The sequence below is a fragment of the Lithobates pipiens genome, unplaced genomic scaffold (assembly GCF_037356315.1).
Source record: "Lithobates pipiens isolate NorthernLeopardFrog02 unplaced genomic scaffold, aLitPip1_a1.2 Scaffold_27, whole genome shotgun sequence".
NCBI classification, from domain to species: Eukaryota; Metazoa; Chordata; class Amphibia; order Anura; family Ranidae; genus Lithobates; species Lithobates pipiens.
Window position 1 is genome coordinate 226,176,336 of NW_027507788.1, and position 12,625 is coordinate 226,188,960.

Below are 12,625 nucleotides of genomic sequence, written 5' to 3' on the forward strand. Positions count from 1 at the left end.
AAGAATTATATTTAGTGGAGTGAGGTAGGGGTAGAGATCTCTAAGTATAATTCTTTCCTTACCTAAAGATCCCCTCAACCTACCTACCCCACAACCAATAGAGATCTCTACCCCCTTCCTCTCCACCAAGTACAGATATCTCCTTACCCAAAGATCTCCTCACCCTCTCTACCCCACAGCCAATAGAGATCTCTACCCCTTCCTCTCCACCAAGTACAGATATCTCCTTACCCAAAGATCCCCTCTCCCTCTCTACCCCGCAACCAATAGAGATTTCAACCCCTTCCTCCACACCAAGTATGCTGTAGCTATATCCTTACCCTTAGATTGTAAGCTCTAATGATTCACACTGTATTAAATTGTATTGTAATTTTACTGTCTGCCTTCATGTTGTTGCATTGTGTAAACTTTTTCTCTATTGATGTTGTGTCTCTCGGACAGGAACTGGTGGGAAATCTCCCTAGTGGACACACATAATACCAATATTAATACTTCCTCACCCTATCCAAAACAAGAACCACTACATTTAAGGGGCGCCGCCGGTGAGCTGCAATATATATATATACACTATATATATATATATATATATATATACCGTATATACTCGAGTATAAACCGAGATTTTCAGCCCCTTTTTTTAGGCTGAAAGTGCCCCCCTCGGCTTATACTCGAGTCACCGCCGTCTGTCTACCCGATCAGCGTGTCGTGCAGACAGACGGCGGCCATTCCACTATTCAAAAGCCGCGCCTCCCTGTCTGTGATAGGCGGAACACTCAATTTCCCAGCAGTCAGTGGTCCGCCTATCACGGACATCCGCTCATCCTCATACTACGGACGAGGATGAGAGGATGTCCGTGATAGGCGGAACACTGACTGCTGGGAAATTGAGTGTTCCGCCTATCACAGACGGAGGCGCGGCTTTTGAACAGTGGAATGGCCGCCGTCTGTCACAGACGAGAAGAGGTGCGGCGATCCTGGCATATTTTTACATGCAGATCTGCAGAAGGACACAGGCTGCAGAAGGACAAAGAGGCACAGGACACAGGTAGGCTGGACACACAGGGATGGACGGACACACAGGGATGGACGGACACACAGGGATGGACGGACACACAGGGACGGACACACAGGGATGGACACACAGGGATGGACGGACACACAGGGATGGACACACAGGGATGGACACACAGGGATGGACACACAGGGATGGACGGACACACAGGGATGGACGGACACACAGGGATGGACGGACACACAGGGACGGACACACAGGGATGGACAGGCATGTCTCACCCTCGGCTTATACACGAGTCAATAAGTTTTCCCATTTTTTTTGTGGTAAATTAGGTGCTTCGGCTTATATTCGGATCGACCTATACTCGAGTATATACGGTATATATATATATATATTTTTTTTTTCATCTATTCCTTAGCAGGGACCTTCCCCTGGCCATAGCACCTACAATGACTGAAAAAAAAATGCAAAGAAACACTTTGAATTACATTACTTTGCAGTTTATTGTAATTGCGATTATGTAAAAGAACAGTAAAAAGTACAGAGTGCGCTCTCCAGGGATACAAAATAACTATATATTGTCTAATCTATTAACCATTCTTATCGTACAATAAATACAACACAATAAATAGATCAGGCATAAAGCGGACACCTCTAAGCCAAAAAAGCAGAATATCAGCACTGTACAAAATGAGAGATAACCAGGAGGCATAGCGGCACGGTTATCTAAGATAGGGTTATATATGATGAAGCCAACACCATCCACAGAAAAAAGAACTAGATAGAGGATTCCTTCATAACTTCTCTCTGCTGAGAGCATTGGGGGTGACGATGTGACAAAGTCTCATGGTGCCGGGATGGTCGGTTCTTGGAGGGTTTACATCAGTTTCATCAACATCCAGGAGAAGATCAGAGCAGACAAAGTCCAAGGCATGGAGAAACCTGGAACAACACACAGGAGATATTAGGAATGGAGCGGGAAGGGCTTCATCTTCCTATGGAAGATCTTCTGTTCATTCCTAATTCCCTGTACACACGATAGGATTTTCCAACAACAAAACAGTGGATTTTTTTTCCCGAAGGATGTCGGCTCCAACTTGTCTTGCTTTCACACGGTCACACTAATGTTGTCGGAAAATCTGAACGTCAAGAACGTGGTTCATTTTTGCATAGCATGGCCGCATTAGAGAATTTATCCTCATTCACTGTGAAGGTGGCAACAGTTTTACCAGATAGGAAATGAGGGAAAATTGGCTACAAAGACACAGACAGCAATAACAAAGCTGATAGGTACTTTGACCTTTCCATAAAAAAAAAAAAAATATATATATATATATATATATATATATATATATATATATATATATATATTTCTGTCTGTGTGGCTTTGGGGAAATTTGCTGTCACTTCCTGTTTGGTGAAACCATTGTCACTGAGACAGTAAGCAAAGGGAAATTTCTCTAACATATCCCAAGATGTCAATTAAAGCCCAAAAGTGGTTCTAATCCTCTTCTTGATTATTTCCAAAGCTGTAAAAAAAAAAATGGCTGGATATACACTTTAATACAGAGATCGTCTCTCAACTTCAGTTGTATTGTCCACACAGACAATGATGGGAAATCTGTCCAGTGGGGGGGGGGGGGGGGAATAAATACAACCAAATAGCATTTAATACAAGATATGTATCTATGATTTTGGTGTTATGGAACATTTTCACAACAAAAGCTGTTTGCCTTCAGACTGTCTCTCACTAATTGAAAGTCTCAGTCAGTGCTGATCACCCTCCAATCTAATTTATAATAAAACAAATATCAGTAAATATTTAGATAAACACTTGATGCATGCATAGAAATATATGGATAGATAATAACACCCCTAGTCATTGTCGTTAGAATTAGGCAGTTAAAATGGGGCGAAATGGGAAATCTGACGTGTTTCTCTGGCTGAGTTTTATAATTTTTTGGCCAATAACAGGAATCTGAAAACGCTCAAAAGGAGACAATATTGTTCCTTAGCGGTTTTTAAGGCAAGTAGTGTAATGCCGCGTACACACGATCGGAATTGCGGCCAGCAAAAGACCGATGAGAGCTTTTTGGTTTGGAAAATGCGACCGTGTGTACGCTCCATCTGACTTTTGCTAGCGGAATTCCCACCAGCAAAAGATTGAGAGCAGGTTCTCTATTTTTCTGTCGGAAAAAGTTCCGATCGGAAACTCTGAACGTCTGTAGGCAATTCTGATACGCAAAATTCCTACGCACGCTCGGAAACAATTGGACGCAGGCTCAGAAGCATTGAACTTCATTTTCTCAGCCCGTCGTAGTGTTGTACGTCACTGGCGTTCTTGAGGGTCGAAAGTTCAGAGAACTTTTGTGTGACCCGTGTGTATGCAAGACAAGCTTGAGCGGAATTCCATAGGAAAAACCACCCAAGATTTTTACGACGGAAATTCTGCTTGTGTGTATGGGGCATAAGTACCTAAATGTGACTTGGTATCAGCCTCTTGCAGTCCCTGTACAGCAGGGCTGGAGTGAGAAATAGCACAAGGGCTGAATACCAATTATGTGTGCTGTATGCAAAAGTTAACCAGGAACATGTTGATAGGAGGAGAAAACAGAGTGAACAGGGAGATGACCTAATCAATGTGCTACTGCTCCTTCACTAAACAATTCAGCAGACTGGAGGTGGGGAGAGGACACTAGTGTATTCCAAGATGTAACATAGAAAATGGTGTCATCCTCCTGGGTGGGCTGTGTGGCACAGCTGTGTACATCTCAGGACTGGATAGACAAAAATACAAATCCTTTGGCAGGTAATACGGCTCCCCTATTTGTTTATTTTCATATGGAAATTTAGATGATTTCATAGATTTCAGCTTTCACCCATCACCCATACTGGTGAGAGCTGCTGTTTTAAATGGGCCCTGATACCCAAAAGCCAGTAGAAGGGCCTCTGGATCATGCTGCGCTGTAATTGGCTGCACGGCCCTGACATAATCCAGGGCCAATCCTACCAACTGCTGATTGTCAGCAGATGGCGGTGAGCTGTTGGTGACAGCTCAGTCACAGTTCTGCAGGCCCCCGGGGGAGCGCTCCCCAAACAGAACAGTGAAGCATATCTGCAGGGGCTGTATTTTGAGGTCCACCCACCCTGTCCCCCCTCATATAAGGGTGTTGTTGCTGTAAAGGGGTTGAACATGTTAAGCTACATGACTTTACACCATTAAAATTTTCAATGTAAGAGATTACTTACCGCTGGGAGAGCTGGAATCCAAATAGTAATTGGTCTCAGCTGGAAATAAAGAGAAACATATCTGTTAATTGGAGACCTCAAATGGACTGATACTCATTCTTCTGGACATATCGTATGATATTCACATTCACTGTAGGCTGAAATAATCGTGTAGTGATCACCGTAGAAATAAGGGGATCGGGAGCCTGGGCCCCAGCCAGGTCTCACCAAGAAAAAAAAAGGGGCAAATTGACTATGACATCATCGATTATGTGCTAATCAAATTACAGATATTTTCCTGATGAAGCGGCTCAATCCACAAAACTAGTTGAGATGCTATCCGTGATCAACTATCCCACCGTGATCTTCCCCGCCTTGGGGGTATTATTTTGGTGATATACATGCTCTGTTACCCATGTTTTTAATCTGATAACTGATTCTTCTGTCATGTTTTTGTATTAATACCTTTTTGTACAATTTTATACAATTGTTCAAATATTTGAATCTACCCTCATTGTATTGTAGCGAGATAGTCCATTTGCCCTTTTTTTTTCTCGGTGAGACCTTGCTGGGGACCAGACTCCCGATCCCCTTACTTCTAAATCTTTGGATGATGGTACAACCTTCTTTTCTCTACCTCGTTTACTTATTACTATTGATTGTAGAGGCTACTCATATTTCTCTGATCACCGTAAACATTAACACGCCTGTAAGATTGGACAATAAACCCCAACAATGGGCAATTTGCTGCCTTATTGGTCTGTTAATTATACGGGTCCACATGGAACAATAAAGACTTTTTTTTTTGAGAATAGTGAAGGGGTAGAACCTCTGCAGGTTTGTAGTGCTTTGTCCCCTCTGGTGTGTTTCTCCTTACTTCCTGGTCAGGTGACAGGTATCAGACAGGAAGTGAGGGGCAATTCCACCCACAGGGACCAAAGACAGCATTTAATAACTGGCAGAAGCTTTAAACCTTTCCCCACATTATCCAACACAAAAAAATAAAAAAATTAAATGTTTTGTCTGGAGTTGGGTTTTAATATATGTGACTGAAGAAAAACAGAAAATTGCTATAACAAACCCGTGAACATGAGATGACTTACTTGCATCCAAAGAGATGCTGACCCTTCCTGCAATGTCCTGGGAATAACTAGATCTGGATGTAGGGCCGCAGGTCTGTAAAGGAAATAAAAGTAACTCAACAGAAATTCCAGACAAGTGAAATTGATGAAGAAACTGCAAATTGTATCCAAGAAACACCCCAACTATGCTAAAGTCACATCGTGCCCTTCATGTTCCTGTGTTATCCCCACAAAGGAAACGGTGGAGAATGCGGGCACACCAGGTTCTTCCATCACTCCAATGGGGAGACTTCCCTGGAGTAATTGTCATTTCCCCTCCACATTGGTTTCAGTGTCTCTAAGCCACATTCCCCGATCACCTATTTATTATACATTGTATTGGGGCAGCATGAAACCATCAATTGTCTTTGTTAGGGACGCGTGTGACACCATTAATTGTCTTTGTTAGGGACGCGCATGACACCATCAATTGTCTTTGTTAGGGACGCGCATGACACCATCAATTGTCTTTGTTAGGGACGCGTGTGACACCATCAATTGTCTTTGTTAGGGACGCGTGTGACACCATCAATTGTCTTTGTTAGGGACACACATGACACCATCAATTGTCTTTGTTAGGGACACACATGACACCATCAATTGTCTTTGTTAGGGACGCACATGACACCATCAATTGTCTTTGTTAGGGACGCACATGACATCATCAATTCTCTTTGTTAGGGACGCGCATGACACCATCAATTCTCTTTGTTAGGGGTGGACTTGGATTTGGGCCAAAGCTAGCCTATGTTACGGCTGCAGCAGATGAGCAGAACTGTGAATTCTGGTGGTGGCTATCTCAATATCCAAAGCCAACACATGATTTTATTCACCACTTCTGTGTGGAGATGTCCATTAATTCAGTTATCGTACCCATTACACACAGCAATGTTTCTCCTCCTTGGTTTACAAAACAGCAGCAGATCGGGCAATCATATGGCATCTTTAAGTTTGGTGGTGTTCAATTCTTTTTTTTTATTATATGTTTGCTCCATAAGTTCATCCAAGAATCCTAATAAGGATGCAATGATTAGATGGGACAGAGGCTTGATGGCAGGGGCGGACTGACCATTGGGCCACTCGGGCACTGTCCAAGGGCCCCATGCCACTAGGGGGCCACATCAGGGTTGCCAGCCTCAGTAAAACCAGGGACAATATGTAAAAATTTGTGGATTTTTACATCTGTCTCTGAAATGTCCCTTACAGACATGCTTTTGGTGTAAAATTCCAGAGATTATAGCTGCCCCGCCTCTCCAGTACCCTCTCAGCCAGTAGAAACATATCTGTGTATACTGTGTGATTGTATACTGTGCGTGTATGTGTTTGTGTATATTGTGTGGCCCCATAATCTCTGATTGCCTGGGGGCCCCATAATCTCCTATTGCCCGGGGGCCCCATGAGTTCTCAGTCCGCCCCTGCTTGATGGTTAGCACTCTTGCCTTGCAGCACATTGGACCTCAACCTCCCAGCTGGGACACTATATGGTCTGTTTCCTCCAATGACATGGCGGTAGAATTATTGTCTCCTGTCTAAATTGGCCCTAGTATGTGTCCATGCATTTGAGATAGGGACCTTAGATTGTAAGATCCTTGAGGGCTGTGGTGAATGTACAGTATGTAAAGCACTGCATACATTGTTGGCTCTATTTAAATACCCATTATTATATATAAATCATTATGCAATTTCCAGGAAAACATGTTGCGTAGGGATCAATGTTAATGCTTTCAAAGATCACTTAAAGAGGAAGTAAACCCTGATGAGTTTACTTCCTCTTTCATTCCCTGTAAAGGCAAAGCATAATGGAATACTATGCATCGCATCGCATCACATAGTAGTCAATTATGTGTCACTTACCTGACACAGGAGCCTGCGAAGTCACCGCTGTCCCCTGTAGTTCCGAGCGTCCATCTTCTTGTTGGGTCTCCGTGGGTCTCGCTGCTCCGGCACTGTAATTCGCCGGAGCAGCAATGACGTCACTCCCGCGCATGCGCACGGGAGCCGAGACTCGCGGCATTGCCGTCATCGGCGCTGCCCCGCTCAGTGCGCTTGCGCGCCACTGTCTACGGCGCATGCGCCGTAGATAGCGGTGCCCGTCTTCGGGCAAATATCTCCTAAACCGTGTAGGTTTCGGAGATATTTCTTGGACCTACAGGTAAGCCTTAATCTAGGCTTACCTGTAGGTCAAAGTGGTTTGTAAGGGTTTACAACCACTTTAAAACACACAATGTACCTACACAATGCACTGTACCCAAAAGCACATAAGAGTGAATGAAGCCTAAAAATACCCCACCTTGGCAGACCTCAGGTCTCAGTGAATGGGCATGTAGACTATCATGTAATACCCACCACTCTTATGCGTAAGAACTCTGGTGGCCCCTAATTACTCAGAAGACTCTATGACAATTACAGTGCCGGGACAAGGCCACCCAGTGCCCAGGTCACCACGAGGAAGGGGGGATTGTTATACATACTTCATTACTGGACCACTGAAGTTTTAACCAAATGCTTTTCCTAACCCCCAAACCTGCCACCCTCAGGCTAGTGGCAGCTCATCCAGGGCAAGAGAGTGCCCGGAGCCCCTTGGGACAATGGGAAAATTGGATATGTTTTTCCCATATGGCTACAGAATCCCTGACTGCTTCTTCAGGTATTGAAATCACAGAACGTCCTCTATGTGTATATTGAGCCTTACCGCGGTACAATTCACAGTGCAGAGTGAAAGTTCGGCATAGAGATAGACACTGCTAGAACTGGCAATCTTGAAGACCTTCATGGAAAACCGAGATTCAGTGCCGAGTCCATTCTTCACCACTGCTAGCTGGTCAACAGATACATCCTTAGCTGGGCACCTGGATACACAAACCATTGATTAGATTTTTTTTACTGTAATCGAAAGATTAGAACGCAATACTGGCACATACTATTAGAGCTCAACAATATATGGCATATACATGTTTATTATAGTATATATATATATATATATATATATATATATATATATATATATATATATATATATATGAATTATCAAAAGTATTGGGACACCTGCCTTTACACGCATGACCTTTAATGACCCCCCAGTCTTAGTCTGTAGGGTTCAATATTGAGTTGGCTCCGCCCTTTGCAGCTATAACAGCTTCAACTCTTCTGGGAAGGTTGTCCACAAGGTTTAGGAGGGTGTCTATGGGAATATTTAACCATTCTTCCATAAGCGTCTCCGCTATGCTGTCTCCACTCTAATTCATCCCAAAGGTGTTCTATCTGGTTGAGGTCGGGACTCTGTGCAGGCCAGTCATGTTCCTCCATCCCTAACTCGCTCATCCATGTCTTGATGGACCTTGCTTTGTGCACTGGTCCAAGTTATTTGGTGGAGGGGAGGGGGGATTATGATGGGGGGGTTGTTTTTCAGGGGTTGGGCTAGGCCCCTTAGTTCCAGTGAAGGGAACTCTTAAGGCGTCAGCATACCAAGACATTTTGGACAATTTCATGCTCCCAACTTTGTGGGAACAGTTTTGGGGACGGCCCCTTCCTGTTCTAACATAACTGCCCACCAGTGCACAAAGCAAAGTCCATAAAGAAATGGATGAGCGAATTTTTAGGAGGAGGAACTTGACTGGCCCTTCACAGAGCCCTGACCTCAACCCCATAGAACACCTTTGGGATGAATTTGAGGGGCGACTAAGAGCCAGGCCTTGCCTTTCCACATCAGTGACTGACCTCACAAATGAGCTTCTGGAAGAATGGTCAAACATTCCCATAAACATACTGGGCGGAGCCAAATCAATATTGAACCCTACGGACTAAGACTGGGATGCCATTAAAGTTAATGTGCGTGTAAAGGCAGGCGTCCCAATACTTTTGGTATGTATATATTGGTATTAATGGGCTCTTCAATGAAAAAAACACATTGAGGAAAAAAAAATTTCCGATCGAGACCCTTTCCTAACGAAAAATTGAGAACCTGCTTTCAATCTTTTGCTGGCTGGAATTCCACCAGCAAAAGTCCGATGGAGCGTGCAACCGGACGCATTTTCCGACCAAAAGCTCTCGAACTTTTGCTGGCGGAGATTTCTGATCAAGTGTACGCGGCATTACAGGGGTTCTAACCCTTCCCCCATCTAAAACTAAAAGAAAAAAAAAGAAGTTTGAGTTGGGCTTTAACCACTTCAGCCCCGGACCAATTTGCAGCCAAAGGACCGGGCCCCTTTTTTGCGATTCGGCACTGCGTTGCTTTAACTGACAATTGCGCGGTCGTGCGACGTGGCTCCCAAACAAAATTGGCGTACTTTTTTTCCCACAAATAGAGCTTTCTTTTGGTGGTATTTGATCACCTCTGCGGTTTTTATTTTTTGCGCTATAAACATTTTGCATGCGCAGTACACAGCGGACACTATCCGATGGGGGACTTTATATGATAGGACACCGGTGAGGAACCCGAGAAGGGGAGGACTGGGGCTGCTCTGTGCAAAACCATTACACAGAGCAGGTAAGTATAACATGTTTGTTATTTTTAAACAAAAAAAAAAAAAAAAAAAGACTTTAGTATCACTTTGAGGTGACATATTGTTCTGTGAAATATTAGTGAATTATTTCTGTAGTCAAAGGGGTTGATTTTGCTAAAGGCAAATAGTCTGTGCACTACAAGGGAAGTTGCTCTAGATCTGGGGGGGAACTTGCAAGGAAAATAAAAAAAAAGTGTTTTTGCTCGCACATGATTGGATGATAGAAGTCAATTTTCCCTCTGATCCAGCGCAACTGCCCCTCCGGTGCACAGTATATTCGCCTTTAGTAAACCAACTTCTATGTGTACAAAGATCACACAGCATTGCTTATCAGTGCACTGTGTACTTACCCGTCCTTAAGAAGATAGTACTTTTGGTCGCTTGAAATGGTAGGAGAGGCATAAATATTCACCACACTGAGATTGAAGGTGTTCACATCCAGATCTGGTATGAACACCGAGATGTAGACATTATCTTCCACCGTCAGGGAGTCGGAGTCGGAGAGAGGGGTCAAAAACTCATCTTTATAGGCCATCATTACGGCTACATAACTTCCATTTCCTGTAGTTCCGCTTATCACCGTGCTCCTAGAAAATAAACACACAACAGAAGGTCACCTACCTAGGAACCCTTGTAGGTGTGTGGCCATGGAGCCAGTGGCATAACTAGAACCTTCAGGGCCCCCGATGCAAGAAACCATGAAGGGCCCCCCTGAACCCCAGCCAGGGCCCTTCCTTCCAAGTCCGGCAGTGGAACTCCAGGGCGTGGTCACAGGTATGACCTTTGTGAGCCCTGTAGTTCCACCACTGGCATCAGTAGTTTTTTTTATTTTTTTTATTTTTAGGTGCCGCATTAGGGGACTGTCCCTAGGCAGGATGGGGTCCCCGTCCCCAGAAGAGATGAGGTCCTTTTCTCCAGGACAGATGAAGTTACTGCCCCCAGGTGAGAAGGGGTCCCTGTCCCCAGGGGAGATGGGGGTCCCTGTCTCCACGTGAGAAGGGGCCCCTGTCCCCAGGGGGAGATGGAGGGGGTATGTAATGGTGTGTGGGGGATGGGGTCCTCTCACTCACCATGACCAAGCTGCAGGCCGCGCACTCACCCATGTTGGCCTGGGCTCCATCCAGTGTGCTGGACGGGCGATCAGCATATCTCCCAGAAAGACCTTTCATCATCTGTGTATGACGGGGGAGGAGGGGGGCTGGCAGACAAGCCTGCAGTGTCCTCCGGGGGGCTCTCATAGGGCTGCACTGCATCTGTGTGCTTAAAGTTTGTTTACCCGGGAGAAGTATGCAGTGCAGTGTGGGCCGGACTCGGGGGGGCGGGACTCTGGCTGGGGAGAACAGACATCGGACTGAGCGGCAATGCATGGAGCAGGAGAGGGGTACTCTGAGGAGCCGGCCGAGGACACAGGTCATGCGGGGAATGCACAACTAAAGAGCAGCCAGTGCGATAGTCGAGCATGGAGCTCTCATGGTCACCCTCCACCTCCAGTCACCCGTGTGCATGGTGCACTGGTACCCCTAGCTGCCTATGCTGCTGCCGGCCATATGTAGAGGACGCTGCATGGGCCCCCTGCATCACAGGGCCCAGTTGCGGTCGCGACTGCTGCACCCCTATAGTTATGCCCCTGCATGGATCTGTGCCAATATACAGAGTGTGCGCAGAACTGAGATATTCACACTGAGGATAAAGAAAGAGAAAACCCATTAGATCTCTTCTTCAGCGCCGTGTATACTGGTGGAGGAGGTAAAACTAATATACAATTCCAGATGCACCACAAAGGTTTAAAATGAATTTGCTTGCGAATTAGACCAATAAAGGCAATTTAAAACAGATGAATAGCCACGTTTTTTTGTCCATACTTCTTTTATGGGTGACGGGGTGCAGTTACTTTTGCTCTCCTGTGACCCCGAGTAAGCTGATAGCAATGGCGTGGCAGAGCACCTCCAGGCTCTGGAAGGATCGTGACAATACTGTCTGGATCCACCTGGCTGCCTGATTGACAGCTGGCCCCACCCAGGGGCGAACTGACAACTCATGGGGCCCCCTGGGCAATAGGGGATTATGGGGCCCCCAGGCAATAGGAGAAGATTATGGGGACCCTGAGTAATAGGAGATTATGGGGGCCCCTGGGCAATAGGAGATTATGGGGCCCCCGGGCAATAGGAGAAGATTATGGAGCCCCCGGGCAATAGGAGAAGATTATGGGGTCCCTGGGTAATAGGAGATTATGGGGCCCCCAGGCAATAGGAGAAGATTATGGGGCCCCCGGGCAATAGAAGAAGATTATGGGGCCCCCGGGCAATAGGAGAAGATTATGGGGCCCCCGGGCAATAGAAGAAGATTATAGGGCCCCCGGGAAATAGGAGATTATGGGGCCCCCAGGCAATAGATTATGGGGCCACACAGTATAGACACACACACACATACAGTATACACACAATATACACACACAGTATGCACACACAGAATACACATACACACAATGAAAATGTACTGGAGAGGCGGGGCAGCTATAATCTTGGGATTTTTTTTAAAAGAATACAGATTTTTACATACTGTCCCTGGTTTCATTGAGGCTGGCAACCCTGATGGGGCCCCTAAGTGGCATGAGGCCCTCAGGCAGTGCCCGAGAGCCCGAATGGTCAGGCTGCCCCTGGCCCCACCTCTTAGTGCACAGCTGAGAGCCAGAGACAGCTGCACCCGCCTCCCCCTCTCTTCCCTTCCCAGTGCTCTAGTTAGTGCTGGAGGGGCAGAGG

The 12,625-nt window shown here is 45.7% G+C and overlaps 1 protein-coding gene across 1 annotated transcript in view; it reads right to left on the reverse strand.

Annotated features, from left to right (window-relative positions):
- Positions 1-1,499: 1,499 nt before the first annotated feature.
- LOC143934585 (uromodulin-like) overlaps positions 1,500-12,625 on the reverse strand; it is a 29,192-nt gene continuing 18,066 nt past the window's right edge. Inside the window, exons 6-10 of the mRNA XM_077458329.1 lie at positions 10,217-10,453; positions 8,057-8,213; positions 5,347-5,419; positions 4,265-4,303; positions 1,500-1,957 (exon numbers count right to left, since the gene is read on the reverse strand). Coding sequence (XP_077314455.1) covers positions 1,893-1,957; positions 4,265-4,303; positions 5,347-5,419; positions 8,057-8,213; positions 10,217-10,453 — 571 coding nt within the window. The 3' untranslated portion in view covers positions 1,500-1,892. The remainder of the gene's footprint in view (positions 1,958-4,264; positions 4,304-5,346; positions 5,420-8,056; positions 8,214-10,216; positions 10,454-12,625) is intronic.